Raw genomic sequence first — 25,767 nt, 5'->3', positions numbered from 1 at the left:
CTGTCCGAATATAAAATTTTTATATGAAACCAACTTACAAGAACAGTGCTAGCTATAGAGACTAGCATAAACCAGCATAGCTAATCATACCAGCAAGACCAGCATATGTTGTGTTTTGGTGCTGGTATCACAATATGTTGGTATTGACCAACATAGCCAGCAAGGCCATGCTGATAGACTAGCATTGTCTTGCTGGTCCACCAGCTAAACCAGCATGGACCAGCATTGGAATTATGCTGATCCTTCCAGCAGGTTGAAATTCTGACGCGTTAATGCAAGAAATGTGATGATTTATCTGTTTTTAATCGAAGCCTTGCGTTTATTCATGTGAATGTGGCATCACTGTTTTAAATCTTCACACTATTCATCATGAGAGAAACACGTCAGATATGTGTGTTTTATGGTGATATTTATTTGCATGATAGCACAGCCAGAGGATGATATACAGCGTGTTTATCATTCTGATCTGACATCAGTCCGCCTCTTTAAAAGAGCTGAAAACATCAGACTGATTTACATTCGATCCGAGTCGCTTCTGTCTCCTCAAAGGCGTTTCTCTGACGAACCAGTGGCGAAGATATTAATCCTACTATTGAGAAGGCTATGATCATATTCATGACCGACACTTGCCACTGGAAGGTTATGGTGTGACGTCACCAACAGCTAATAAATATCTATGAGCCAGTCGTGGCTTGGAAATCCAGACAGAATTTGCACGCGTGCTCTAATTAATGAATACAAACATAGACAACACGACATCCATATCAATGATTCATATCAAATCAATCAAATGCTAAATAAATCAGAGCAATGCACAATACAACATTATCTCATTAACATTCCAAAATTGAACTCCAAGTGGTGACGTCAGCACGATTGCATTAATATTCATGAGGCACGGCTTCGCCGTAGTAGGATTGGTAATTTGGGTGCATGCAGGGGTAATGCGGAGAGGCGATCCCGGCTGCCGCGATAACGCGACGCGCTGTCTGCGGTTTTATTAACGGCAAACGCACATATGACGGACGAGCTGCGGAGATCTGTGTGTTTAATGAAGTTCCTTTAATGAAGATGGATTTATGTGTAAGGATGCTTTAATGTGATGTCAGGATCTATTTGGGTCATCTGGAAATGAAGCGATGGACTCGCGCTGAAAATGCGGTGACTGAAGACTTCGGTGTCAATACAGAGAGCTTCGCTCTTATGAAGCAAACCTGATCTATTCTGCAGGTAAAATCTTTGGGGTTTTCTCCTCTCGTTGTTGCCTGATGGGTTTTTGTCCTCACAGCATCTTCTCACATCATCATTAAGATCTCGAGGGCTGATAGCGTGAGAACATTTATATCATTATTCAGGAATGAGTCTACAGTACACTGCAAGGTCAAAACATCTCTTTACCTGTCGTCGTTATGTATGAAGGTCTCGTGTCATTGACAAAAATATATCGATTTGTCTTACGGGGTAATATTGAGCCAAAAGAATAACCCATCTCACACAGGATGATTTATTATATTCGTGACATTTATTTAGTAGCAGCTCAATGATCTCAAAGCCTCCTGATGGAGATGTAAGATCATTCAATATTGGCCTTTAAACAGAGTCATCGTTATGAAATATCTTTATAGATGAATTTATATTTGTATGGAAAAATATGATTTTATCTAGCAGATTTGATATGTTCATGCATGAAATGAAGCTGATCTCAGATGTATTTTCTTCTGTCGCGTAGCAGGGATTCAAACGAGGCCTACTTTATATTAGAAATAAGCTTTGGGTTTTACAAAATGGTTAAAAAGAATTTAAAACAACAGGTTAACCCTAGAAATATTTACATATTTATAAAGACAGTACTGCCTAATAAATATTGTTTTATTTTTATGACCACAGGCTACATTTTATTACATTAAAGGTGCCAAAGATTACATGTTAATAATCTGTTCAATTGTTCTCTGATATCTACACAGAAGGTTTGTAACTTTATTCAGTGCACAGATGAACCAGAGACAGTTTTACATGTCTATTTACATCTCTAATAAAAAAAAAGGTCTATTATTACGTTATTTGGAAGAGTCATAAATAATAATTTTGAGCTCTGCTCTGATTGGCTCTGCTCTGCGGCTCATGCCAGTAGCTCACATTAGTAAACATGTTGGTGCGTATATCTCGTCTGTGACGTCACAGTTAGTGTTATGTTAAGATTGGAGCAGTCTTTTGCATGCACAAGGTTAACATAAGAAGGAGGAAACAATCGTGTTTGAGGCTCATGATACATCAATAACATACACTTATTATTTATACAGTTTTTATTCTATGGCACCTTTAATATAAATCTGTTTTGTGTAAAGTCTGTAGTTTTGAATCTCTAAGAACTCAAATCATAAATGGTTTTTTTTTATTGTAGCTAAATAATGAGACTAACCTGTACTGAAACAATTTTAAAATAAAAATGTAATGTATTTACTTTATAATGCACGTTACACGATTCATCTGTGAATATTATGCCACAGTTTCTATATCAAAATATAATAACAGCTAGTAGGACTGGGAAAAAATTTGATTGTTTGATTAATCGTTTTTTTTTTACGTGGTCGATTCAAAATCGATTCTCAAAGAGCAGAATCTTTTTTTTTCTTTCATATTTATTTCCGCAAACATTGAACGTAAGATTAACTTTAATCTAATTACTAGTCTTCTTCACTAGATGTCACCCTCTTTTTGCCTTGCGCGATGTTACCAAGGAGCGAGATGCGAGCCTGTCATTCTTTCATTCAGTGCTTAAAACGGCAGTTTCAGGTGCTTCATCGACGTTGATGCCGCCTTCACTTAAAAAGTCAGAGGTATGGAAGCATTTTAGATTTCGCAAGCAAAGCGACGACGATAGTGTTGTGGCTTTTAATTTCTTTTTATGAATTACCCACTTGTAAACTGCTGTTCACTGTTCTTTTTTATTAGTATTTGTATTAAATCTATATTCATTGAGTTGAATCAAGAATCACGTATGAAAAACCGACCCAAGAACCGGAATGGAAAATTGAATCGAGAACTGAAATCGAATCGATTTGATAACTTGTGAATCTAAATCGGATCGATCGGGAACATCTGAATCGATACCTAATACCAGCTGAATCTCAGATCAAGTGAAATGAGATGCATGTTGACGTTGTCCAGGCAGTTTATGAAACTGTTGCCTTTGATAAGACGAGCTTGCCAGCTCTCCGTTAATCTAATAACAGTCTCAGTTAACTCCTGAAGTTTGTCTTTAAATCATTTATGTCCATCTGTCAGCTCAGACGACCCATATAGGCAGTCAATACAATGAAATAATAAGAAATCTGCAGTGACCTTCTGGTTCAAAATATTACCAGTGAGCTGAATAGGAAATGATCTGCATGAAATGTGTCAGTACTGCGCTCAAAACATCTGATTTAAAATGACACTAAACAATGAACATGATTTTAATATTTACTCACACTAATCACACTAACATATATAAAAATACCATCAATCCAGGTGAAGATAAATTGTCTGATATAATCTCTGATGTTCTAGTAGTTTAACTGCTAGATCACGATAATAACATTGGCAAGATTCTTTTAAACTGAAATAACAAACAGGTTTAAAATGAGAAGCGCGAGTAAATAATCATTCGTGTACCCTCATAAATAAACAAGAAGATTTTCACAGCACCTTTCAAAAACTACACTTTTGTACCTAAAAGGTCATATCTGTACCAAAATGTTAGGATGTTTTTGAAAGGTACCACGATCCCAGTGACAACTTTTGTACCTTTCTCTGCGAGTGCGTGTAATCAATTTATAGATCTGACGAAAGTTTAGTTTGTGAAGACTTTATTTAACCCTTGTGCCTTGTTCCAATTCACTACCCTTTCGTGTTGTTAGCGGCCAAAAACGGCCACCAAACTAAACGGCTGCAAAAATGTATCAGATTAATATTTTTTCCAAATTTTTTTGCATAAATCTGTTAATCAACCTCAGAACTGATCAAAACTACCAAATGCTTCCAAAAATTTCATGATTTTAACTCTTTAATTGCCAATCTCATGAGTGATGCCACTGATTTGAAAAAAAAAAAAACACAAAATCACTGATTTTCAATATAAAAAGTGAATGTGGACTGGATTTTCTTTTACCTTTTTTACAGGCTTGGGCATGTCAAAGATTGGTAAAAACATTGGCTTTGATGCATTTTTAGTTTTTGTGCAGCATCAGATTAAATTTTTTTCTCCCTCATTTATTGTTTGTGGCCATTTTGTCCCCATTGACTTCCATTATAACAACATTTTTTGATTGCAGAGCCATGACACCTTATTACCATGCATTCTTGATTCTTTGTGGCTTTTCCTTTTGCAAAGAGGTAAAATTTGTCATTTTTACTGTTGATCACAATGTGGCACCATTAACCCTTTAGTAGCCTGTGCAAAAAAACAGAGCTTAATTTCTGGTTTGTACATTGAGTTATGGACTTTTATACTTATAAACTTGGCAATGAGAGAGTTAAAATCATGTAATTTTTGAAAACATTTGGCAGTTTTGATCAGTACTGAGGTTGATTAACAGATTTATGCAAAAAAAAGTGTGAAAAAAATTCATCCGATAAATTTTACAGCTGTTTAATTTAGTGGCCTTTTTTGGCCGCTAACAACACGCAAGGGTAGTAAATTTGCCCACGGTATATTGTTAAGTTTTTGAAGAATTTCAAAGCATTTTCTTAAAATATGTGTAAATATAAGATTTGTCACCAAAAATCATTCCATTTGCTGAAACACAGAGAAAGTTGTGGCCAAATTAAGACAAAAAAATTGCAAAAATGGCCCCAACAACACATTAGGGTTAAATGCATTGACTAAAACAGCTGTGCGTGTGTGAAAACACTTTATGACATCCCATAATCTGCACTTTAATGCATGCCTTCTCTACAGCACTGTTTCTGTGACAGATCCTTTGTGTTGTTTTTAATCATTCAGCAAAAAAGAAAGAAAGAAAGATAGAGCGAGAGAGAAAGAAAGACAGATTCACAGCGGTATCTCTCGTAGGGGAAGTATCGTCTCTGGTGCGGCCCGATGAACATCCAGACGCTTTGCCAGCTAATGCAGCCAGCTGGTTGGCAAACAACACACCAGTAACAGAGGAGCTTTAATAAAGAAAAGACATCGGAAGCTGATTTCATATGCAAAGAGTGTGAAATAACACATTTATCACTGACCCATCATTTCTGCACCGTTTATAATCACACTAATACTAGCAGCTGTTTGCTAGTAACTTACTGTAGATTTACATTGTTTGATCAAAGTTTAATGAGCATTAACATGAACAGAATAAAACTATAAAATAACAGCATCATGCAAAGCATTCTGGGAATCAAAATCTGAAGGAAAAAAACAGAAAAAGGTTGATGAAGATTTCTGGTCTCTCTATGTGTTTGACGACTGCTCTTACTGTGCAGAACACTACGAAAAAATGATCAAATGTTACTCAAAACCTTCTTAAACCCCGACCATCATCGGCTTGACTTTAGAAATAAAGTCCAAAAACCCCATAAAGAAACTCATTTCTCTGTGCATTTTCAAATCAGATAATAGCTCCCTTACAAAAATTCACCATGGTTTTACTACTGTATAGTTCAAACAAAACATAAATAGTTACTGTAGTAAAACCATGGTATTGCTAATAGTAATCAATACACAAAACATAATATGGTTAATAAGGGCTGTAAAACCATTGCTGTCTTTTCATGTTTGTCTGTTTTAGAGAAACAATCTTCGGGTTAGTAGCATTGTCAATTAAAGTGTATCTGAATGATTTTATTTTCAGGTAAATTTTTCTTTTAACTTTAATGAGCATATTTGGCGCGCTGTCCGAGGGGACATACATCATACATCAGACTATAATCGTACCAACAAAATCTATAATGATTGCATCTCTACTGTGGTCACAAACCTCATGACAGATTGTATTTATTTAAGGTTTCTAATTCTTTTGAGAAGATTTATTGGTGTCTAGAGTAGATTTCTAATAAGAAAGATTTGTTAGGCTGGAAGACGTTCCTGACAATAAAGATCTGAATGTTTTCCACCGCAAACACCATTATGACACCATTATCAGTAAACCCATTAGAGAATATTGGGCTTCATATGGTGTGTGGTTTAGTCTCTATTATATACATTGATTTCTTTCAACATGTGATTTGTAAGTTACAGACAGACAGGTGCTATCTTGGTTCCTATCAGCCCACACAGATCATTATCACATTTATCATCACCAATTTACATGAAATCTGTCTGACTGTGGGTTGGATGACAGGTGATAGTTTTTACCTTTAGATCTCATTGGTTGTAAGCAGCTGAATAAGATGATGTGACATCTGTGTTGATGTTTTTGTCTACGTTCAGTCTGTAGAGTAATTCTGAAGAGTAACCGGTCGACCAGATGAAACAGTACACAAAGATGAAAGCGTCGACATTATCATATCATCAGCACTTTTACTAACTCTGCCTAGAAAGCATCAAGTTGCCTCCAGCATTAAGAAGAGATTTGTGTTTCACAAGAGAAAAATGCACACTATTTGATTTAAATAAGAATCAGAGAGGTTTTAGTTCTGTATGCTATATAGTTCATGACAGATGATATACACATCTAAACCTCCCTTACACAAAAATCTGTTTATTATATATTGTTTGTGAGACACTTGTCGAGGACGGCCAGGTGTCTCCAGACCGACCGCATTTGGAGGGATTACTTCTGATGGATGACCTGTCATAAATATATATCTATACCTACTTTTTGATCAAATGATTATTTGTGTGACCCCAAATCAATATTTTGACTCAGTTCGGTTGTGACTTATTTCCTAATATTTTCCTAGTACAGGGTGAACACGCATGAAGTTAACCTAAGTATTGATTTTGAGTCATCGGTCACTAGCCCACAGTACAGTTAATGGTATATTTCAAGTATAAATATAATACCAGTTGGCACATAGCAATATACTTAAAGTGCAAGATATATCAATTGTAACCTACAAGTATGATGTTAAGTTTACTCAATTTAGTCCCAAGCAGTCTTAAAGTAGTACACTTACATGTATACTGTTAGTACACTGATATGTACTTAAAACATAAAAATAAATCTTAAAGTATCCTTAATAAAACACACAAATTATACTATATTTTTGTAACAGTGAACAAACTTACAATGGGTTTCATTCATGAAACATTTGTAAACATAATTCATTATAGTTCGCATTTACAAATAAATTGGATAGATTAAATTGGTAAACATATTGGTGTGGTTTCCTGGACAGGAATTATCTTAAAACAGGACTAGGCCTTAGTTTAATTAGGAAATATAACTAGTTTTAACAAACATGCCTTTCTAAAAACATTACTTGTGTGCATTTTGAGGCCAAACAAAGGGCACTGATGTATTTTAAGATATGTCAGTGCAAGTTGTTTTCAGTTTGGACAGCTCTTACATTTATTTTAGTCTAGGTCTAGTCTAATCCCTGTCCGGGAAACCGCCCCATTTAACTTGGTAAGTGAGAGGAGACGGGGTGGTAGAGGGATTCTGAAGACTGTAGAGAATTCTTAGGTGAGTTGTTTGACTGTGATTATATTATGGGCTTGCCTTTGTGATTGTAGACAGTTGGTGACACTTGAGTAGCTTATTTTGACATGTTCCTCCCGAACTACGTTAATAAAACATCATTACGAGTAAATATCAGTGATTTGCACGTAAACAGACCTTTCCGAAAACTCTCCTCCAGATTCACAAACATCAGATATGATAGTGAAACGTGTGCAAGTTAATGAATTCCAATCATTCGTAAACAGGGTGCGCATGCACGCTCATTCACAATTAGCATAATCCCGCCTATGCACTACAGCTACACAAATTACCTATCTAGTAATCCTCTGGACTACATTCTCTTATTTGGCTACATTATATTGCATAAGAGACTAACTAATAGGACACTTGCCTTTCAATCAATTAATAATTTAAAGAGCACCAATTATCCGATTTACTTTTTTCATTTCCTTTCGTGTGTTAGGTTAGGGTTGTATTAGTTCATGTGAACGATATGCAAAATATAGTAAAGACCAACATTATTAAAATTCCTCACGCTTCAGACTTACAGCCTGTAAGTTGACTCCTGTTAGCAACCAAATCTTTCAAACATGGTAAGGACTGTCACATTTCCGACTGATGTCAGATGTATTCAGGCCAATCACAATGTACAGATTAGTTGGCCAATCAGGGACACACCGCTTTTCAAATCAATGAGTTTTGTACAAAATCAGTGCGTTTCAGGATATCTGGAGCTACAAAAATGTGCGGTATGTGGAAAATAATGTGTTTTTGAAACCAGTCAAAACTGGGGTTATGTATTCGTACTTCTTAGATCAAGTGAACACTCTAGCAGTGGCGTTTTGAACCAGCTGAAGCCTGTTTACCTGATTACATCCCCCAAATAACAAGTTACAATACTTTATTCTAGAGGTCATAAAAGCGTGGATAAGCTTCTCTGCATCTGATGCAGACAGCATATGGCGTATTTTTGAGATATTTCTAAGGAGGAATGCTGTGCGGCAGATATTAGAAATATGACTTTCGAAGGACAGATTCCTGTCGAACATCACACCTAGGCTCTTGACTGTGGAAGACGGCACCACAGTTCAGCCGTCTGTGGTCAACTTGTAATCAGACATATTTTGTTTGGAGCGATTCAGTTCACTAATAAGTATCTCTGTCTTATAAGAGTTAAGCATAAGAAAGTTATTTGCCATCCAGTCACTAATATCACTAATACAGTCTGTAAGTTTAGAAAACTGGTGGGTTTACTATAGGATGTGAGGAGATTTATTATGATACATAGTTCATCAAAATGTCTAATTGGTTTGTCTAAAATAATACAGAACGCTTTAATGTTTTAGGCACCATTTACACGTGGTAGGGAGCAGGTGTACATTTCTTTCATACCAACTAACATTTTGAAAATGTTACATTAAAGCCAGAACGACTTTACAAGCGATTAACACAAAAATAAATTTTGCCTGTGTTTTATGAATGAGACCCAAAGACTTTTTGATCTTGCATGCAAGGTTGCATATATTAAATACTGTCTAAAATGTGAACAACCGTGACATACAGCTGGAACATAAGCTATGAAGGTTATGAAGAAAATGTACAAGATCTTAATTTGTCTTAACTTTTAACGGTTGCAAAGGAAAACTGTATGTAAACTGTTTCACTGCTGTCTACTGTGATGATTGAGAAATCTCTCTCTCTTGTCTTTTCACGCAGGTTGGTTAACCAAAACCCAGGACCCAGATGGAGACACTACTTATTTATTTGATTGTAACTGTAATGGCATTAAAAGCCCATAAAATCCAAGTGTGCCCCAAGCGTTGCATATGTCAGGTGCTCTCCCCAAATTTGGCCACTTTATGTGATAAAAAGGGTCTGCTTTTTGTGCCTCCAAACATCGACAGACACACCGTTGAGCTCAGACTGGGAGACAACTTTATCACAACCGTCAAACGTAAGGATTTCGCTAACATGACCAAACTGGTGGACCTGACATTGTCCAGGAACACGATAGGCTCCGTTTCACCTCATGCTTTCAATGACCTGGAGAACCTACGCGCCCTTCACTTGGATAGCAACCGTTTGACGGACATAACGAACGATACGTTCAGTGGCATGTCCAAGCTGCACCATCTCATTCTGAACAACAACCAGCTCACGTACATCCACATAGGAGCTTTCAATGACCTACTGGCTCTGGAAGAACTGGACTTGTCCTACAACAATTTGGAGAGCGCGCCATGGGTGGCCATTCAACGCATGATCAGCTTGCACACCTTAAACTTGGACCACAACATGATCAACTACATACCCGAAGGGACCTTCTCTGGGCTTCAGAAGCTCAAGCGCCTAGACGTCACCTCGAACAAGCTTCACAAGCTTCCACCTGATCCGGTCTTCCAGCGGGCAGGTGTCCTGGCCACATCGGGCGTTTTAGGCCCGTTGTCGTTCGCTCTTAGCTTCGGGGGCAACCCTCTTCACTGTAACTGCGAGCTGCTGTGGCTCAGGAGGCTGCGACGAGAAGACGACCTGGAGACCTGTGCGGCACCACAGCATCTTGCCGGACGCTATTTCTGGACCGTGTCTGAGGAGGAGTTCCTCTGCGAGCCGCCACTCATCACCCGTCACTCGCAAGAAACCCGGGCCTTGGAAGGGCAGCAAGTTTCCTTGCGCTGCAAAGCCCGCGGAGACCCGGATCCCGTAATCCATTGGATCGCCCCCGATGGCAAGTTGGTGTCTAGCTCCAGCCGCACCGTGGTCCACGCCGACGGTACTTTGGACATTCTGATCAGCACGGTCAAAGACTCTGGCTCATTTACCTGCGTGGCATCAAATCCCTCTGGAGAAGCTCAGCAGACGGTGGACCTGCTAATCGCCAAGCTTCCTCATTTCACCAATGACACCGGCGCAGTCCGGGAGCCGGACCCGGGGTCGTCCGACATCGCTACGTCCACCAAGACTGGTAGCGACGGTGCTTCTTCAGCTGGCGGCAACAAAAGCGGACCGGACAAACGGGTACTCGTCTCTGAAATCACCGCTTCCGCGGCACTGGTGAAGTTCAACTTTCAACGCAATATTCCAGGAATTCGGATGTTCCAGGTCCAATACAACGGCACTTATGATGACTCGCTGGTGTACAGGTGAGCCCTTATGTTTGCTTTATGGTACTCTTTGAAATGATGCTTAAACACAGACTCTCCATCAAGTGCTCACATTATGATGACCTTTGATTTTATTTTGTCATGAGTTTAACACAATATCAATTTTTTAACTTGTCTCTCTTTGCAGGATGATTCCTCCTAACAGTAAAAGCATCACAGTCAACAATCTGGCAGCAGGCACCACGTACGATCTTTGTGTTTTGGCCATTTACGATGATGCCCTGACTACGCTCACAGCCACCCGTGTGGTTGGTTGCGTTCACTTTGCCACAGAGCCACAGTATTTGCGCTGCCATTTCATGCAGTCTCAGTTCCTCGGCGGCACCATCGTTGTCATCATCGGGGGTGTCATCGTCGCTTCCGTATTAGCTTTTATCATCTTCCTCATCGTGCGTTACCGAGTGTGCAATCAGGATGGGATTGATAAAGAAGTGGAACTGGGAGACATTCGTTCCCAGTCCAGAGGTGAGCGGCTGCAGGTCTCCGGAATCATCAAGTCCATGTCCAAGCAGGTCCTTGGCCCAGATCGAGACACGTGTCGAAAAGTGTCACCGCAAATCGAATCCGTGCCTGGGGCCCGGATCCCCAAACCCGCTCTCCCTGACTGTACGGTCTCGACTTCTTCGGCAAGCCACAGTTGGCACCCAGCTTCTCCGAGTCCCCTTCGACCAGCTCGCGCAGACTCATTCACCGCCGCCCGAAAGCCTGACGAATCGATCGATGTAGATGCGGACAATGCCAACAAAAACAACTCGGCCAAGGTGCGTCCCAGACCTGCCGTACGGGCCCACTCGACCGTAGTGACTCCAGTATCAAGACGAGCGCAGGTCCAGAATCCCCGGAACTACAAGACGGTCCCAGTGGGCTGCGTGAGGGTGAGCCGTCGTCATTCTCTGAACGTAGACTCATGCAAACAACCCAATTACCAGAGTTATCAGCAGTCTGGCAGCCTGCGTTCCAAGCGCAGTTTATCCGTGAGCGGCGGTGATCTTCCACTGATGGACAATGCTGAGAGACGCAGCGGGAGATCATCGCTGTCCCAGTCCGAGTGGGTGCTAGAAAGCACTTTATAATGGAAAACATTGTACTTGTATTTGTGGTCTGTAATAGAGTTTCAGACCTCCAGATGATATTCTGTGTCCCACTATAAGACTGTAAAGACTTTTTAAACCGTTTGGTTTCAAGCTCGGACATGGTCACACTTGAAATGCTTCAGATGGAAATGACTGATACAGACCAATGTTTTTTAAGCACAAATTAAATACTGTTTCTTGCATATAGTAACACAATACTATGAGTTGTATATTTCTTTGTTTTATGGAATAATACAGAACACTGCATAAAATGTTACGTTGTGTAAAATAAAGTGTGAAAACGACAGTATGTGGTGATGTGGTATAACATATAACGTTTATAAGTTTCTATGTAACATTAAAGGATTTTTCTCCATATAGTGGACCTCAACAGTTTACAGTTTTAGTGCAGCTTCAAAGGGCTCTAAACGATTCCAGCGCGACCTTGCATATTACGTAATCATGTGGAAAGGTCACGCATGACGTGTGCAGAACTACCGCTCCACGATTTACAGGAAAGGACTTTTCCTTGATGAAAATGAGGATAAACAAGACTCTTATTTCTCAGTTGGGATCGTTTAGAGTCCTTTGACGCTGCATTGAAACTGTTGAGGTCCACTAAAGTCCACTATATGGAGAAAAATCCTGCATTGATTTCCTCAAAAAACGTCATTTCTTCTCGACTGAACAAAGAAAGACATAAACATCTTGGATGACATGGGGGTGAGGAAATGCATAGGATTGATTTTTTATGGAAGTGGAGAAATCCTTTAACAGTACACACAGAATTATGGATTGAATCCAAAATTACAGTTTATTGTTCACGGTTAATAATCTGCTGCAGAAATAAAACACTACAGGAATTTTCTTCACACATGACATCGGTTTATTTGTGTTCTGAACATCCGAGAAACACAGCTGTATTGAATATAAAACAACCTCGGATTTGTTGTAATATGTATTTTCTCAGGTAAGTGTATGTTGTTGTATAAATGATCACCATTCTGAAGCTCATCTAGTTTATGACGTGAGATAACTAATCCTGTACGAGGCTTGTCTGAAATGTTGGCTCTGTGTTTGTTTGGAGGTAACAGAAGCATCAGGTCTCATCTCACAAGCCCTAAAGTCTTAACTGATTCCCATCTCACTCCAAAACAAAGATTTCACAGAAACATAAAAGACAACAGCTGCTCCATGCAGATTCATTTGAAACCCATCTATGATATACAGCAGAACTTTTTGATGTTTTATTTAAATGCTGATGTGTGACATCTCAAGAGAGACCTGAATAAAGATGTTGGTTGGTTCTCAGATGTTTTAATCTTGGACATTCAGAAGCCTTTTTTAACCTAGAGATGATCTATCACCATATAACAATAATAAAGCTTATACTTTCACTATACATCATCTGACATTGTCACACTACATTATTCATCAACTCAATTAAGTATCTACACTGAGCACTGAATATAAATGACCTGTCTGAATCTAGAGTACACATCCACATCTTCATACATGTAGAGAGAAATTATAAACAAAGAATAATGTATGCGTGGAAGCAACCCAAGCATGTGCATTATTAATGAAGGAAAATGTGCTTCACATGAACATCCTGGTGAATATTAAATGAGATTACTGCTTCTGGGAAAAGTGTCCCCATACTGAAAAATCTAGCACAGACCAGCATAAGCTGGAAGCTGGTCCAAGGTGGCAGTAGCTGGTCCAAGCTGGTCCTCCCAGCCTGGCAAAGCTGGTGGGTCAGCGGGTCTTCCAGCATGACCAGCTAAGTCCAGCTTAAAAAGTGACCAAAACACAGCTAGACCAGCTTGCTACACCAGCAATTACCAGCTAAAACCAGCTTATGCTGGCTTGATTTGAGTAGGGTAATCTAGAATACAACGCAGCACAATAAAAACTTTGGCTTGGGTTGACTGAATCCCATCGATATGATGTCCAGGATAAATGTAATTAAACACTACAGTGAATATGTAAAGATGACGGGCCGTTGAATTATAAGAAAATAATGCACACCCAAAGTGGTAATGCATCGCGGGACCGGACTCACTTATTCCTCTTATACCACAAACATTGCTCTGCTGCCTATTTTTAAGACATTTGACAGGTCAGGTGTGCGGTTTACAGTATAATAATCAACACCCATTTCTCAGCCAATCAGAATAAAGCATTCAACAGACCCGTGTAAGAAATGAGCATCATTCTGAACCTTCAGCCCATCATGATGTTACGTACATTCACCTCATAGCCTTTAGTGTATTTGCTTTACTCTGTCAAGTGTTTATTGGGTTATATCATGAGTTACGATGCTTCTCTTTAAAAAAAAAACATAGTTAGTCAACCTGTTGTTAATACAGAAACCTAACTCAAATTAAAAGTTCCTAAAACTACAGAACAAAGTAGGAAAAAGTAAATTATTCATGAAACCATTCAAAAAATCAAATGAGCCCATACAGCAAAACAGATATCTTCAATTATACAAAAAATGGCCAAAAATATATGTACCGAAATATATTTTCAAATATGTTTACAAAAAATTATTTCTTACCAATATATTTTAAAGCATTTATATTCATGTCGCAGTTAAACATATTTTCAAGTGCATAAATATACTTGTGTGCATCTTGAGACAAAACAATGGCACAGAATGTGTATGTGAAGATGTTTTTTAACGAAAGCAGCTCAAACATGCACTTTAGTCTGGGGATAAGCCATGTCCAGGAATCTGCCCCATTATGTTCTTTCTAAAACCTATATACTCGAGGACAGCAGAAGATCAACTGAAGACAGAGTTCTCCTTCATTTACAACACGTGACACTGAATCTTCTTGCAGACCTGCAGATTTATTTAAAGGGGACACTTCATAAAAATCTGACTTCATGTTTAAGTATTATAATTGGGTCCCCAGTGCTTTTATCAACCTAGAAAATGTGAAGAAGATCAACCCAGTAACTTAGTTTTGGTAAACCATTCTCTGCAAGCATGTGGAAAATTTGGATCCCCTTGTGATGTCAGAAATACCACCCTTTAATCTGCACTATCCAACCAGAGCACTGCAAATTTAGCACAGAGATCAGCTCATTTGCATTTTAAAGGACACACCCAAAAAACGTCACATTAACATGTTATAATAAATTATCTATATAATTTTTTCAGCTAAAACTTCAGATAGGTACTCTGGGAACACCAAAGATTTATTTTACATCTTAAAAAAACTTGTGATACGTCCCCCACTTCAAATGAAACATGATAAATAGTTGACAAATAGAAAAACAACAAAGCCTACAAAACCAACAAACGTGTTTAACAGCTTATTGTTCATTTTAAAAGCATGGAAATGTTTTTGTGCGCGTGACCATTAAAAGATAGAAAAAGTGATTTTTGGTAAAAAAGTATTTAAATGTGATGTGCTCAATCCAGATGTATTATAAATGATTTCAGTTGTTGATTGAATTGCATTGTAAACGTGACTGTTTAAGATAACAGCAGGTGAGATGATGATGATGTTTTATAATCATTTCTGATCGAGCTCAGGGCCGCGAGCTCTGCATTTGAGATGAGATTTCACAAGCAGAAATATGTTGCCATAGTAACAGAAACCTGCAGCACAGCGCGTCATCAGCATCATTATTAATACAGCAGATCTCTTACCTGTTCATCATAGAAATCCATTTCATCTACTTTAATCATCACGACTATATCTGACCAAAACGAAAGGATCAAAACAAAACAAAGCTGTGACAGAACCTTCGTCACCTTCATCTTCATTTTCAATACAAAAACACTTCTGACAGAATTTGAGTGAAATTTGAGATATAATCTGTTGTAGTTATCATAAACATTACCAGGTAGACCTCATCTAAAGTTTAAACTTATCAGCTTGTGATGAACACCAACATCAGCACTGCACATCATGAGAGATATTCAAGTATTCTGCTGTTAATAAATCTCAGAATATAAAGCAAACAAGCATCTGTGTGTTTAAGTCACATTATCACATCAGATCACACTTAAAAAAACAACAACTGATCCACTCATCATTTAGTCATCAGCAATCTGAACACTAAACATTCAGGTCTGGTTTCACAGTTAAGACTAGTTTAAGTTTAAGAAACATGCCTTAGAAAAAGACATTACTGGTGTTTATCTTGAGACAAGTCAATGGCACTGGCTTATTTTAAACATGTGTTTTAGTCTAGGACTGTAAGCTTAAGACTCGTCTGTGAAACAAGGGGTCTGACTTCTGTACTCGTTTTAACCAGAAACATGCTCGAGTTTAAGGGATGAGGATCAAGATAAAACAGCAGGCACTTGAAACGACTTCATTATAACTTCATTTAAGAGAAGAACAAGAGAAGAAACTGAACTGAAGTCTCGGCTTACACGCGTCTGCTCAATGTGATATCAAAAACATTTCTGTCATTTTTTTTTCATTCACATGTTTCACAACCCAACAAAACATCACATAAATAAACCAAATCCATTGTTAATACTTACTGATTTGTTTGTGCTGTCTGTGCCTAGCAGAAGTGATGTCACTTCCTGGAAGATGATGTCATTAAAACACTTGCTTTATACACGTCACAAGGCGAAAAGAAGAAAAGAACCAGCAGTTTTGAGTAAATTCTTCATTCTAAACAACAGTGCATAAAATGACATCCGCTCATACAAATGAATGAAAATAAAACTCTGCTGTGTTCACTTGACCACAAATAACAAACCCTACCATAGTTTCATTCGTCTTTAAAGAAGCACAAGTTTAATATATATTAATAAACACGAGGGGATGTGTATGGTTTAAAGTGCAGATCCACTGAAGTTCACAACCATCACAATACATTTTCATCAAATTCAATTTAACAAATTTCTTTCAAATGTTTTTTAGGGAAAGCACACTTGTGCGATCATCAACGAAAGTCTAAGCCCAAAAAGATGGTTTTGGCACCACCGCAGCGCTTTAACACTGCTAATTCATTTACTAGAAACATTCATCCAAATGAATCTGTGAGAAATCATCTTTCCCCTCTTATTCTTTTTTTTAATTTTTAGCTGACTGAAGTACAGGTGAGATGTAAATATTAACAAAGGATAAAGTTGATAGATCCTAACAAAGATAAGCATTGAGAGTTAACAAACACTGCAGTTTACTGTGATGAGAGACAACTAAACTAACCCATCCTTTTCATGTGCTACAGTTCAGAAACCCATGACTATAAAGCAGAAAAAACAATCTCACACCAGCATTTCATCGATCCATTACAACCATACAAAACAACACGAAGAAAGATACATAAAAATACTTTAAGCATCATCTTACAGTAACTCATCATCATCACACCTGTGAAAATCATGTCACCACACTCTTTACTTCTCAGGATTATTCATGATCATACTAAACATATCCCAAAAAAATAAGTGTACAATATGCACACTTGAGTTTTACTAAATTAAAAGCTATACGTCTATGAAGAGCAGAGAGATTGAAGTAAAAGTGGAAAAAAATGAGGCAGTCCGAATGTTCTCATCTGTCATCGTCGTAGTAAAAAGTTTCATCTGTGGGAGAGTTTATCATCTGAAATGAGCCGTCGCTTCAAGAACGTCCGTCTCGGCCCGGTTGAGCTCCTAAAGCAGGAGAAGCCGGGTCGAGATGTCCGTTTGAACGGAGGGGTCTTCGACGGTCACGACTACCGAAGTCACTTCAAGTTCTTCCGTTGAATTCCTCGTAAGCGACCGAGCAGAGCATCGGTCCGTGTCCCCGCCATTAAGATGCGTTCAGTGTCGGGGCTTTAGGACGTAAACGCAACGCAGGCTCTCATTGGTTGTTTTTGGCCTTCGCGTGTGTCAGAATATGTGATTTGAGGTTGGTGGACTGAGCAAATTTTTTATTGCAGCCATCAAACGGGCAAACGTAGGGTCGGTCCCCGGTGTGAATGCGTACGTGTGTCCGGAGGTTAAAGTCCAGCGAGAAGCGTTTCCCGCAGCCCTCAAATGTGCACTAGACAAAAGAGAAAGATGAAGTTATCAAACAAACATTATAACGGTAAGCCGTTTCATATTATGCCGAATGTTATCCGAAGCCTGGGAAATATCAAGACATCAGTCCATATGTTAAGGTTTTAAATACCTGAAAGGGCTTCTCTCCGGTGTGAACGAGCTGATGACGCTTTAGTTTGGAGCTCTCCACAAAGGCTTTACCGCACTCGGCGCACACGTGAACCCGCGGGCCGTGAGTATGGAGGTGTTTCCTCATGGCTGAATTATCCCTGAACATTTTACTGCAGCCCTGCGGGAGACGGCACGTGTTAGAGGAGTGTCATGTCTAAATGAAATTAACTTGTGAAAATATACTGAAAATGACATAATAAAATACATGTTTTACAGTCCCTTTGCTAATCATACATCATTTTTGAAAGCATTACAAGTATTGCCATTCTGAACTGTCTACGGCTGGTAATCGTTTTCAGAATAAAAGTTTTCGTTCACATGCATGTGTGTGTGTATTGTGTATAATAATATATATATATATATATATAATACAAATTCATATTTATATGTAATATAAATGATAAAATGTATATACATGTAAATATTTCTTACATGAATTTATATATGAAGAGTTTCGTTGCAAAACAAAATAACCACCGTTATTTTAATTGTTCAGAAATCTCGTTTTTTGGTTCTGCATTCCTATTAATTTCAATGCAACTGCAGTTGGTTTGTTTTGATTGAAACCTTCATAACTTAAAAAATACAGCTAAGTAGCACCATAAAAAAAAATAATAACATGATAACATAATAATAAACATGTTTTGACAACATTTTAAAAACGGAGTTGTCTTGTTTTGCAACAAAACTCTTCATATACAGAATAATTATATAGGTATAAGATGTAAATAAAACTTGTATTCTGCATGTCAGTAATAAAACAAACAATGAAACTCACTTTATGTGGACAGGCTATGGTTCGAGGGGCGTCGTCCTCCTTGATCTTCCTCGGCTTCATTCTAAATCGACACAATGATGATCAAAGACTCAGAAGTAACCTGCTGCTCTGTGAACAACAGCTCATTATATTCAGACCAGATATTAACTGAGACCCTGGACCACTAAACCACATTCATACATCAATTCATCACTTTTTCATTCATGAATGGTTTTGTTTCAACTATCTGAGAAAATGAAAATCTATTTGAAAAAAAAAATCGCCTTTAAAGTGATCCAAATTAAGTCATTATTAGCAACACATATTAATAATGATCAATAAAATACAGTAGGAACTGTATGTTCATAATATCTTCATTATCTTTACTTTATATCCTAATGATAATTTTGACACATTCAATGTATTTTTGGCTTTGCTAGAAATATCCCCGTGTGACTTATGAGTGGTTTTATGGTCCAGGGTCAGATATCAGATGAACTCTCTTCTCTTCAGTTTCACTTACAGTCAGATCTGTAGTCATATATATATATATATTGTGTGTGTGTATTGTGTATATTGTGTGTGTGTGTTATTACAGTGAAGTTGTTGCCCTAGTGAATCTAAACTTTATTTGTGGCTATAAATGACATCACCACAAAAAGTCCTCCAAACTCTGTCATCAGCAACCCAATGAGATCTGAGACTTACCGAACAGGACTCTTACTGAAGGGGCTGAGAAACAAAACAAACTGTAAATGTCTTTGTAAAACATCAAATACCATCATCTCAGAGGATGAAGAACCAGGATTCATTTCTCATGAATAATATTCTTACTTAAAGGCACAAAAGTCTTACGCCACTTTGTCGCTCGTCTCTTTCAATGAGGTCATTTGGGGGGGTTTCTAAATCCGGTTATCATAAACAAACTAGTTTCGTCCACTCCAGTGACTGACGAGAGGCGGATGACGTGACCTCCACTGCTTATCATTCGCATAAAGTCAAACTTTTCTCAACTTTGTCACGTGATTGGACACACCCCATCCGGTCGACAACGGTCACTGTAACTGGAAGTCATCAAGCTTCTTTGAAATAAATGAGATGGCGTCGCTCTGCTAGCATTATATATTTAGTTCAGTGCGAGAATTCAGAGTTTTAACGTGGTCCACACAGTTTATAGTGGGTGTCACGTCTGCATTATTCTCATTTCTTTCGCCATACCAGCTTCTAAGGCTATATTCATGGCGCATTATTCTCATTTTCTGCTTTTACTAGAGTAGAAATCATAGATGTGTCTGATTTCAGGCAATGTTCAGCAGAATGATCGGCGTATGAAATCACAATATCGGCAAAAAACACCCCTGTACTATGGCACTCTCGTGAGATGCGATACACCGAGCGATCAGCGCAGCGCCACATGCTGAAATTCCCACTATTGTCTAGCACGCCACTCTTCTATCATCTCCATAACATCACAGTTATAAAACTTTATGACATGAAGATGATCTGTGATGATTGACAGTGGAGGTAAAGACTGAAACACGCATCATTTCATGCTCATTCATAGCGTCATCAAGCTGAGATTTTGTTTTTTTTGTATGACGACTTTTAGTGGCGAAAATGACATCTTGTGCCTTTAAGCTGTTGTTGTTTTTAATTATCAGCCGTTCAATCCTGAACAAACAAATATAATAAACATAAATGTCTTCCATTCATATTTTAAACAAGTGATGTAAAGTTATGACCACTAAGAGAGAGAAAGCTCAGGAAACATAAACTTTTATTAAAGGACAATATTTGCCCTTCAAATTCATTAAAGCATCATTTAAAACAAACCATTAACCTTTAACCATTTATTAACACTTTAACTAAATTATACATTAAATGTAATAATTTCTCTCTATCAGTAAATTTAAATGAAGATGAGAGATAAAAGTATTGTGTTATACAGCGCTGTGATTTACAGTAAACAGTCACAGCATCCATAAATCAATCTACAACAGATAAAGTCACGTGTTAAACCTTTAGAGTGCCGCAGGAATGATGTATTATTGTAGTCCAACACGGAGGTTAACGGGACACAAGGTTCCCTTCTAAAAAGCCCATTCATTTTTTCACAGAGTTTTAGATTAGCACAAAAAAATAAGCTCAACTTTGGGAAAAATGAATGTGCTTTCAAGTTGGCCAACAACAACACATCATTCCTACAGCACTTCAGAGTATTTCTTCCTTCTGTTCTTTAATGAGATTACGTTCATGCTGAATGTGCAGTCATCTCACCTGGCAAACTCAGCCAACTGTTTGGGATCTGAAAGATCGATTCCCGGGATTCCTCCAGGAGGAAGTTTTTTCCCAGTCATGTATTCAGAATAATCGGGAGGAGAATTTTCTCCAATGATCTGCTCCTCAACCACCGTCTCATGATCAATGTCCTTCTTATCATCCGAAATCAAAACAAACCACAAACTATTACAGCTACAACAGACAACATGAGCGTTAACGTGTGCCCAGTATAAAGACAGCTTTATATTTAAATGTGTGCTGATTAACCCCATTGGACAGACACATTCATTCTACAGACGTCTATTAAAATCATCTGTTATAGCCTGAAGGCCCGGGATCAGCGTGAACGATGCTCGGACCATTTGACTGTCAAGCCACTGCGGCACAATCACGAAAGTTTTAATCTGCACGTGTTTTGAGGCCTTGCCAATTTAAATATTTAAATTAATTAAGACGCAAAACAGATGTCAGTGTGCTGTGACTGATTCACTACTTGATCTATATTTCATTTATACACTGAAGAATATAAAGTTTAACTTTTGATTGCTTTCAGTTCAATTTCTGTACCTGACAAGTACAATACTGTTAGATGAATCAGAATATTATCTCATTTTTTTCTGTTTTATTTATTTGTGCAATTGCTCATAATTTGATTATTTGTTCTTATTACACAGCGCTCTAAATGCTTAATTCTGATTGGCCCGTCACAACACTCAATGGTATGTTATGTTATGTATGTAAGGTATAATGTACAGTTAGCAGGTTGTTATCACAGAAATAAACCCAGACAGTGTGATCAAGACCTGATGTGTAGAAGAGGGTCTTGTATGAGACTAAATGGTCTTCTTTTGAGATTACATCATCTGCCTGTACATTATCACGATTATTACATGGCTATGTACCTCATAAGTAAGTTAAGGAGCATTAAATATTGATTTGAAATCATTTATTTGATCATTTTTAATGAATACAGACTTTCCATTAGGAAAACCAGTTTACTTTCGGTTTTAAGACAAAACGTTCACAAACACACTATTTGGTTTAATCATTTGTCATATATGTTATTAAAAGACATATTTATATTTCATTTTTGTTTAAAATTAAACCGAACCTGTCAAAATCATCATAATAGTTTCATAAAGTTGTTACATTAAGTTATTACACGGTTCACTGGATGCTTGATTCTGATTGGCCAGTTGCAACATTTGCAGGTTTGTTATTCCCAGATAACCACAACCTGAAACTAACACACAGTAACCCGGATGCTGCAAATCATCTTGACGGGTACAGTTTAATATTACACAAAAAATATTAAAGTCTGAATAATAATAATAAAGCCCGAGTCGGGGCTAATTTCTGCCCCCCCCCCCCCAAAAAAAACCTGTACCCTACACATTATCCCTCACTTACTAAAGCTATCCGGGGGGTTTATCTGAGGAAAAATCCTTAACGTTTAAATATGTACAGTGAACATGTCTGTGTAACTTACTTGTTTAGTTTTTTGTTTTTTTTCTCATCAGTCAATATAAGTGTGTATGTGAAACGTTTACTAGTTTAGTTCTCAATGTAATATGCAAGAAATGTTGAATGAATATCCTGCTGAAAAAACAGCATCAAACCAGCATGAGAATTATGCTGGTCTATGCTGGTTTAGCTGGTGGCCACCAGCATACCAGCACCAAAACACAACATAATGCTGGTCTTGCTGGTATGACCACCATGGGATGCTGGTTTGGTGCTGGTTTAGCTGGTGTTGATGCTGGTTTAGCTGGTGTTCACTAGCAAACCAGCACCAAAACACAACATATGCTGGTCTTGCTGGTGTGCTGTTTTTTTCAGCAGGGATACATTTGCGATCATGTGTTTGTATTTGACCTCACACGACAGCCGCGACATCCACCGGCAGATAAATGAAAGTCAACAACACAAATATTGAAACAACTAAATTTCTGTAAGAAACTCACTCTGATATTCTCTGAAATTTTAATAGTGAACACGTTTTTGTTCGGTGGGTCAACAGCACACGCGGCCTACACACAACAACAGCTGCCGCGCGCTCGCGCCATCTTCACCCCGCCGCACAGGCGCCATTTTTTCGGGCCGCCATACTTGAGTCGGGGAACATGGCGGCGCCCATCGACACCCAAAACATGGCCTCCGTTCAAAACAAAAACACCCGAACCCATACGTTTGCCTTACCGGGGCTTAAAGCTCTCGGAACCGACCGTTAGGATGATCTTTGGGAGTGGAGCGCGCGAACGGTACGGCTTGTAAAAACGGACAACGCCCTGGCTTAGGGCCCGAGAGCCACAACGAACACAACCCCTCTTTACACTCACCCGATGCCCACATCGTGACGGAGAACTCCCCCTCCAGCGTCTTGATTTGCACCTGCTTCTGTTCCCATTTTCTCCCGGTGCCCTCCGCCGCGCTTAGGTAGCTCTTTTTGCCAGCTTTCTTGCCGCCCGCGCCCGCCTTCTTCCCCATCCGCCCCACGGAACTTTTCCCCGCGACTGTCACCAAAGTCTGCCCGATGTATTCCTCCTCCGCTCCGGGCGCGGGAACCGGGATGAGGATCTGGTCCTCGAAACCGTCGTCCGCCCGGAGATCCGAATCGTCCCCGCCGACCACCTCCTCTCGGGTCTGGACCAGGATCACTTCCTGATGGTGGTGGACCTGACTCGGGTCGTCGGTCACCAGCGGCTGCAGCGCGATCATGGGCTGGTGCTCATCGTCCTCGTCACCGCCGACCACCGTCGTCTCGATCGTTTCCACTTCGATCTCGTGCAGCTCCACGATCTCCGCGGGCATCTCCGTGCCGTCGGCCTCTATGTACAGCGTTTCGCCGGACGCCATGTCGAAGTCCGCCAGCTTTGCGTTAAACATCCGCGCACAGAACGCTCGTTGTCCCGCAAACAAGCACTCAAGCACGCACACCCCCTATCCGCTTACATCCGCACACACACACACGATAATACAACTCTCCGCTCGTGACAGACTGACGAGTTCACGTCGCCACGACGCTTCGCTTACAAATCGCGCGAGAGGATACCTGCGCGCGCGTGTGTGGGCACACACACAAAGAAATAGTTAGAAATAGAAACAGTAGAATTATTTTTATTTGATCAGACCTACATGTATCATTAAAAATTCTGAATGTGTGTGTGTATATATATATAATTTTATATATAATTTATTTAAGAAACAGGGACAAAGTTGTAGAATTTATTTTTTTCTTTAAAAATGAAGTGTTGGGGTTGAAACAAACACACTGTAAAGGATAAAAACACTTATTATAATTTATTTTATGACCACTGTAGTGGACAACGGGACTTTAATGTTCTGAATGATATCCATCTTGATTCAGTGTTTTAATATTTGATTCAATTTTCATATTTATTTTATTTTTACATTCATTTTTGTTTTCAGTTTCATTTTCACCACAATGTGTTATTAAAGGTTGAGTTTTAACATGAAATGTTTTTATCTATCCAAGATGATATTTGATGCAGCATTCTGACTTTTTGGTGACACACAGGTACATTTTGCTCTTAATCCATCTCACAAATCTTTGTCTTTGCATCCAGGGATTCTGCATTTATAAACATTTGGGAATATTCAGCATTGCACCCTATTTCCTAATTCTCTTATCTGGGTGTGGCTTTTTTATTATTTGGCAACTCTTTACAATAAAGTTCCATTTGTTAAGTAAGGAATAATTGATGACAGGCCATTGAAATCTAAGAATATAATGTACAGCCAAGGTGGAAATGCGAATAATTCAAAGGACCAGTCAATTATTATGCTTATACCACAGCTACCAAAAATATTGCTCTGGTGTCTGGTTTTAAGACATTTGACACGTTTGCAGTTTACAGAAAAATAATCAACACCCATGGAACATTTCTCAGCCAATCAAAATAAAGCATTCAACAGACGCGTGGTATAACATTAGTTAACACACAAAGAACTAACATGAACAATTGTAGCTATTAACATTAACAAATAGTAATAAATGCTGATAAACATATATTGCTTGTTGGTTCGTGTTAATGCATTTAATAATGTTAACAAATACAACTTTATTGTAAAGTGATCCTAATTATTTTATTCTCTCAGCATCTGTCATAGAACGGCCTAGAAGTGAAACAAATAAGAACAAAGACGTGCCCACTACAAAGGACATTAAATAAATGTTGTGTTTCGAGCGGGTCAGAATTATTGTACATTTCTGAAATATTGCTAAATGTTAAATCTAGACTCTCATGTTAAAAAAAAACAATTGATGATTATCAAGAAAACATATCATCTGCAAAAAAGTATTAATTACTTCCCTTGTTTTCTTAAAATGTGGAAATTGCAACCGTAGGATTGATATAGGTTGAATAAATTGTGCTTGATCTATAAAGGTAAACTCATGTCCACTAAAGAGGACAAACATGAATTGCTGGGTCTGAGAAGAATATTAACATGAATTCTTTAAACTAATTATCATCAGGAACGCTTTAATATTTGATAATATTTGTTGTTTTGTTCACATGATGTGTTTTATTAAACATAAGCTTCTTTACTCTTAAAGACTTGAAAATATAAGTTGATCAAATCAACCAACACACATGAAGTCTTCTTGATTTTACTGTCTGAAGTTTTTCATTCTTTATCACAAACACAACATTATATTCACAAGTAAAGACAACAGCAGCTCATTCAT

General features: G+C 38.4%; 2 protein-coding genes across 4 annotated transcripts; one reads left to right on the top strand and one right to left on the bottom strand.

The window, feature by feature from the left end:
* The first annotated feature begins 917 nt into the window (after window positions 1–917).
* Window positions 918–12,145, top strand: lrfn5b (leucine rich repeat and fibronectin type III domain containing 5b). 2 transcript variants are annotated; one of them, XM_055186707.2, is made up of 3 exons: window positions 918–1,230; window positions 9,321–10,744; window positions 10,893–12,145. In XM_055186707.2, exons 2-3 carry the CDS (start codon window positions 9,348–9,350, stop codon window positions 11,836–11,838), a joined length of 2,343 nt encoding a protein of 780 aa, XP_055042682.2. In that variant the 5' UTR covers window positions 918–1,230; window positions 9,321–9,347; the 3' UTR covers window positions 11,839–12,145. The 2 variants fall into 2 exon arrangements, with proteins under 2 accessions (XP_055042682.2, XP_055042683.2); XM_055186708.2 differs by lacking the exon at window positions 918–1,230 and adding an exon at window positions 7,241–7,607.
* A 4,322-nt stretch (window positions 12,146–16,467) lies between these two features.
* Window positions 16,468–24,087, bottom strand: yy1b (YY1 transcription factor b). Of its 2 annotated transcripts, XM_073856409.1 has the most exons (6): window positions 23,400–24,086; window positions 21,054–21,220; window positions 19,485–19,508; window positions 18,798–18,858; window positions 17,979–18,137; window positions 16,468–17,849 (listed from the first exon to the last, which is right to left on the bottom strand). In XM_073856409.1, exons 1-6 carry the CDS (start codon window positions 23,940–23,942, stop codon window positions 17,667–17,669), a joined length of 1,137 nt encoding a protein of 378 aa, XP_073712510.1. In that variant the 5' UTR covers window positions 23,943–24,086; the 3' UTR covers window positions 16,468–17,666. The 2 variants fall into 2 exon arrangements, with proteins under 2 accessions (XP_073712510.1, XP_073712511.1); XM_073856410.1 differs by lacking the exon at window positions 19,485–19,508 and having other exon boundaries at window positions 23,400–24,087.
* Between the last annotated feature and the right edge of the window lie 1,680 nt (window positions 24,088–25,767).

Source organism: Misgurnus anguillicaudatus, chromosome 18, assembly GCF_027580225.2.
Source record: "Misgurnus anguillicaudatus chromosome 18, ASM2758022v2, whole genome shotgun sequence".
In the NCBI taxonomy this organism is placed as follows: Eukaryota; Metazoa; Chordata; class Actinopteri; order Cypriniformes; family Cobitidae; genus Misgurnus; species Misgurnus anguillicaudatus.
Note: the sequence above shows the minus strand (reverse complement) of the source record. Positions and strands in the feature narration are given on the sequence as shown.

Bases quoted from the DNA above. Each gene is read 5' to 3' on its own strand.
- lrfn5b (XM_055186707.2), top strand. From the start codon at position 9,348: ATGGAGACACTACTTATTTATTTGATTGTAACTGTAATGGCATTAAAA. The intron at 10,745-10,892 runs GTGAGCCCTTAT...CTCTCTTTGCAG, and splicing joins GATGACTCGCTGGTGTACAG to GATGATTCCTCCTAACAGTA.
- yy1b (XM_073856409.1), bottom strand. From the start codon at position 23,942: ATGTTTAACGCAAAGCTGGCGGACTTCGACATGGCGTCCGGCGAAACG. The intron at 18,138-18,797 runs GTGAGTTTCATT...CGTCTCCCGCAG, and splicing joins CCATAGCCTGTCCACATAAA to GGCTGCAGTAAAATGTTCAG. The intron at 17,850-17,978 runs GTATTTAAAACC...TCTTTTGTCTAG, and splicing joins CCGGAGAGAAGCCCTTTCAG to TGCACATTTGAGGGCTGCGG.